Below are 4,394 nucleotides of genomic sequence, written 5' to 3'. Positions count from 1 at the left end.
CTGCCCTCCTAGGTGGGTCTGGAGGATGCACTCAGGGCCCGGGTAACAGGAGAGCAGTGCACACCCCACTATCCAGCATGGCAGCTTCTCCTCCTAGGAGGTTCCTGTAGGGGTGGGGCCCAGAGGTCTCAGTGGGATGCCCGGCTCCCCACACTGATGAGACACATAGAGAAGATCCCAAGGTGGGGGGTATGGGCTCCGCAAGGCAGGGACCCAGGCCAATCGGTTCTCCACCATATTCCCAGGGCCCAGACCAGTGCCTGGCACACAGCAATGTTAGTTGCTCCGTCGTGTCTGACTCTATGCGACCTCATGGACTGTAGCACACCAGGCTCCTCTGTCCATGGGATTCTCCAGGCAGGAAAAGGAAATGGCACATAGAAGACGCCCAGTGAAATACTTCCTTGGGGACTTTCCTGGTGGTCCAGTGGTTAAGAATCTGTCTGCCAATGCAGGGGACACAGGTTTAATTCCTGGTCTGGGAAGATCCCACCTGCTACAGGGCAACAAAGCCTGTGCCCCACAACTACTAAAGCCCGCGTGCCTAGAGCCTGTGTTCTGCAACAAGAGAAGCCACCACAACGAGAAACCCGAACTCCACTACTGGAGACTAGCCCCCGCTGCTGCGACTGGAGAAGGACTACGTGCAGTGACAAAGACCCAGAGAAGCCAAAAATAAGTAAATAAACAAACTCGTTCGGTGAGCGAGCAGCGTGACAGGCTGTGATGAGAGACGGGTTGTGGGGATTTCATGTCACCGGGAAACCCGCGCTGCTCGAGGCGAGTGATGCTCCTCATCAGCTTTATAACCTGAAGTCATCAGGGCCGTCTGAGATCTGGGAGAAACATGGTCCTCACCTGGAGAACTGCCTCAGCTTGGCTTCTATGCTCCGATGCCTCATGCACATCCTGGTCAGGGCGGATCCGATCTCCCTGGTGCCACCTGGGAAAGCAACAGAGGCAGACGTGAGGGACAGGAGGCAAGTCAGAATCAGGAAGACCCTGAAAAGAACGAACAAATGGAAAAACCATCCAGATTTCACTGTGCCATAACCCAAGCCACTGTCTTTCCAACTTCTCACCAGGCTTGTGCACACAGACATAAACGTGTGTGTGTGTGTGTGTGTGTGTCCACGCGTGCTTAGTCGTTCAGTCGTGTCTGACTCTTTGCTACCCTATGGACTGTAACCTGTCAGGCTCCTCTGTCCATGGGATTTTCCAGGCAAGAATACTGGAGTGAGTAGCCATTCCCTTCTCCAGGGGACCTTCCTGACCCAGGGATTGAACCCGGGTCTCCTGCATCACAGGCAGATTCTTTGTTGTCTGAACCAGAAGGATATATATATGGCTACACATCTTGAAATAATCACCAAAATAAAAGCTACCTTTACTATATATAATAATACCCTCTAATATTTTCTATTGTTTTATTATACTGACTGTGACACAGAAGTTGATTTTACAACCCACAGGGTCAAAAATACTTCTCAAGGAAGATGATTAAAATAGTATCTGATATTTAGGGAAAAGCTGTAGTTTTGTTTTGTTTTCCACTTTTGGCAAAATCCTCCTTCTAGCATTATTCAGAACAGCCAGTGAAGCTACTGCATGAAGTCGCATATTCTAGAACGCAAGCAGTGCAGAGAAGGGCAGGGCTAAAGCAAAATGAAAAACAGGAATTTTTTTTTTTTGATGGGTTTGGATAACACCAGTGTGAAAAGTCCTCAAACTCAGCCAATGTCAAAGTATACTGAAATACGGCTTGGTTTTTCCCAAAATTCTTGTCGTACTTTTCCCTTCAGGCACACCCTTCTCTAAGATTATTTTTGAAGTTCCTTTCCTTCCCCCTCTTAGAAACGTTTATATCAGCATTTACTTGGGCTTGGGGGAGGGGGGGGCAAATAGTAACTACAGATGGTAAGTCTGCACCAAGCCTGCACCAAGCACTGGAAAGCACAATTATCAATGTTATGAAAACACTGGGGCTCACGAAATCAGAAAGAAAAGTGTCCCAAAAAGCACTCTCTTTTTAAAAAAAGGAAGAGACAAGATCTTCAAGGGAAAGCCGCAGAAATTTATTGCAGGTTTAACCAAGTCAATTTAATAGGAAAACAATCCCCTCCCTCATTAGTACTCATGACGTTATTTATTATGGGCTGTATTTTCCGCTCTGCCTTCTCTCCTAGAAATGCCAGTGTGCTGCTTCACTTCCACCTATTTTCCATTTTATTCTGCAAAACTATCAGGTTTCCAGAACCAAAAAATAGCAGTGATGGTGATAAATATTTGATATTTCTATATTTTATTTTAGCCTGAAAAGAAGCCTCTGCAGCCATTCTTCTAAAACAGGGTTTCTCAGTCTTAACACTATTGATACACAGGCGCAGGTCCATTCTTTGTTAAAGGATGGTTCACGGCATTCCTGGCCTCAGCCGACCAAAAGCCTGTAGCAGTGGCCCCAGTCTGTGACATCCAAAAATGTCTCCAGACAGTACCGAGGGCTCCCTCAGAGCAAATTCTCCCCTAGCTGATTAAGTACTTCTGCAAAAGAACCTGAGTGAGAGTTACAGCTCATCTGAGGCTGACTTTCTAAATGGCCAGAAGGGTAAAATACTGCTCTGTAGTTCCTGGCATCTGAGTTAGTGCCAGTGGCAACCTGACCGTCTACTGCCGCTCGCGCTGCTCCACCAGGCAGAACCAGTAGAGGGCGCCGTTTTCACACGCGCCACTTGCCTTCTGGGCTCCCTTCAGATTCTTAAGAGCATGGACTAGGAACACTTGATCCCCGGGGAAATCTCTATTTTTCCAGGGCCTTCATTTGATTAAAAGTTAATAACTCGGCGACGCAAGGAAACTGGCGCACTCACTCACAGCTGGTAAGAGTGTAAACTAGTACTTTTCTGGAGGAAAATCTGGCGGCATTTATCAAGACATGTCTTACAAAAAAAAACAAGCTCCCATTTTGACCCAGCAATTCTATGCTGAAAATTTTACCCGAGGAAACAATTAAGGGTGAAAGCAAATCCTTACCTATGAGGATAGTCACTGAAATGTTGTTTACCATAGTAAAAACAAGAAACAACATCTTGTTCTAGGGAGCGGGCTGAATAAAACCCTAGGATGCAGCACATGATGGGAAAAGCATGCAGTCAGCCAAAGTGCTGGAGAGCGATGCTTCAGGTCCCAGGAAGGAAGTCGTTTGTTAGAGCTGAGGAAGTGCTGGGCCCCAAGATGACTGCTTTGCACATATGAATTCATTAAGTCAGCTCACCTGTTGTGCTGCCGTTCCTATCACCCCCGTCTTACAGACAAGGAAAGCACCTTTCGTAATCTGACCAGGGTCACACTGCTAGTAAGGTGGATTCCAACCCAGGCCAAACCTCCAGAGTCTGTGCATTTATCCATTCAGCACACGGCACTAATTACAGACAAGGGGAGATGGGAAGCAGAGCTAAGAGCCCAGAACATCCTGCTAAGCTAACTTATCTACACACTCTTACGGGTATCAGGGCTTCACAGTCCAGCTCTCTTATTTCAGTTCCCAAGCCTAGAAGTGTCCACAATTGAGACCACGGGGACTAAGCTCCAATCCTCGCTAAGCTGCTCCACATGTGACCGAGAGCTGTGTCACTGATTACCCACGCCTCAGTTTGCTCAAAATAGAATGCCATGGTTGGAAAAGATCACCTCGAAGCCTGGCTCCCTAACTCCATTTCTCTGGTCCTGGATTTCTGGTAGCTTCCCCAATATTTTCACAGGTCACCACTGGACATATATCATCCCCGGGAAAGCCCAAGGCTTCCCGGCAACAACTGAGCTGTGGTGTGCTAACGAGCAGCTCCACACAGACCTCGTGCACGGCTCCCCTGCTCTGCAGCAGCGGGTCCCAGCCCTTGGGCACCAGGGACTGGTTTCATGCAAGACAATTTTTCCACAGACCAAGGGCGGGCAGGGGGGTGGTTTGGGGATGAGTCAAGTGCATGACACTTATTGTGCACTTTATTTCTAGTATTATTACATCAGCGCCACCTCAGATCACCAGGCATTAGATCTCAGAGGTTGGGGACCCCCTGCTCTGTGGCACAGGGCTTCCTGTGAGAGGAGGAAATGAAGAACCACAGGGAAAAGTCCCAAAGAGCAGCTTCTCTGTCCAAGGGGCATGAGGGCAGGAGACAGGCAGCTAACCTCCTCCGTGGACGCCAGGACCCAACCGTCAGAATGACTGCAGATCTCCGCCACTCCGGGCCCCTAAAAATAGCTCTATCTGTGGATGTGCTTAACAGTGTCTTCTGCTCTTCCTGACCCTCGCTAAAACTTAAAAACAAAAAAATCAGCAGGTCTGAAAAGCTTCAGAGGAAACTGGCTTTAGTTACAAAGCCAGAACAGACATCTGC

At 48.2% G+C, this 4,394-nt stretch overlaps 1 protein-coding gene across 1 annotated transcript in view; it reads right to left on the bottom strand.

Annotated features, from left to right (window-relative positions):
* MTSS1 (metastasis suppressor 1) overlaps nt 1–4,394 on the bottom strand; it is a 160,848-nt gene that overhangs the window by 38,018 nt on the left and 118,436 nt on the right. The window contains exon 4 of the mRNA XM_010839003.1: nt 859–943. Coding sequence (XP_010837305.1) covers nt 859–943 — 85 coding nt within the window. The remainder of the gene's footprint in view (nt 1–858; nt 944–4,394) is intronic.

This window comes from Bison bison, unplaced genomic scaffold, assembly GCF_000754665.1.
Source record: "Bison bison bison isolate TAMUID 2011002044 unplaced genomic scaffold, Bison_UMD1.0 scf7180017864108, whole genome shotgun sequence".
NCBI classification, from domain to species: domain Eukaryota; kingdom Metazoa; phylum Chordata; class Mammalia; order Artiodactyla; family Bovidae; genus Bison; species Bison bison.
This window is presented reverse-complemented; position numbering and strand designations above follow the sequence as displayed.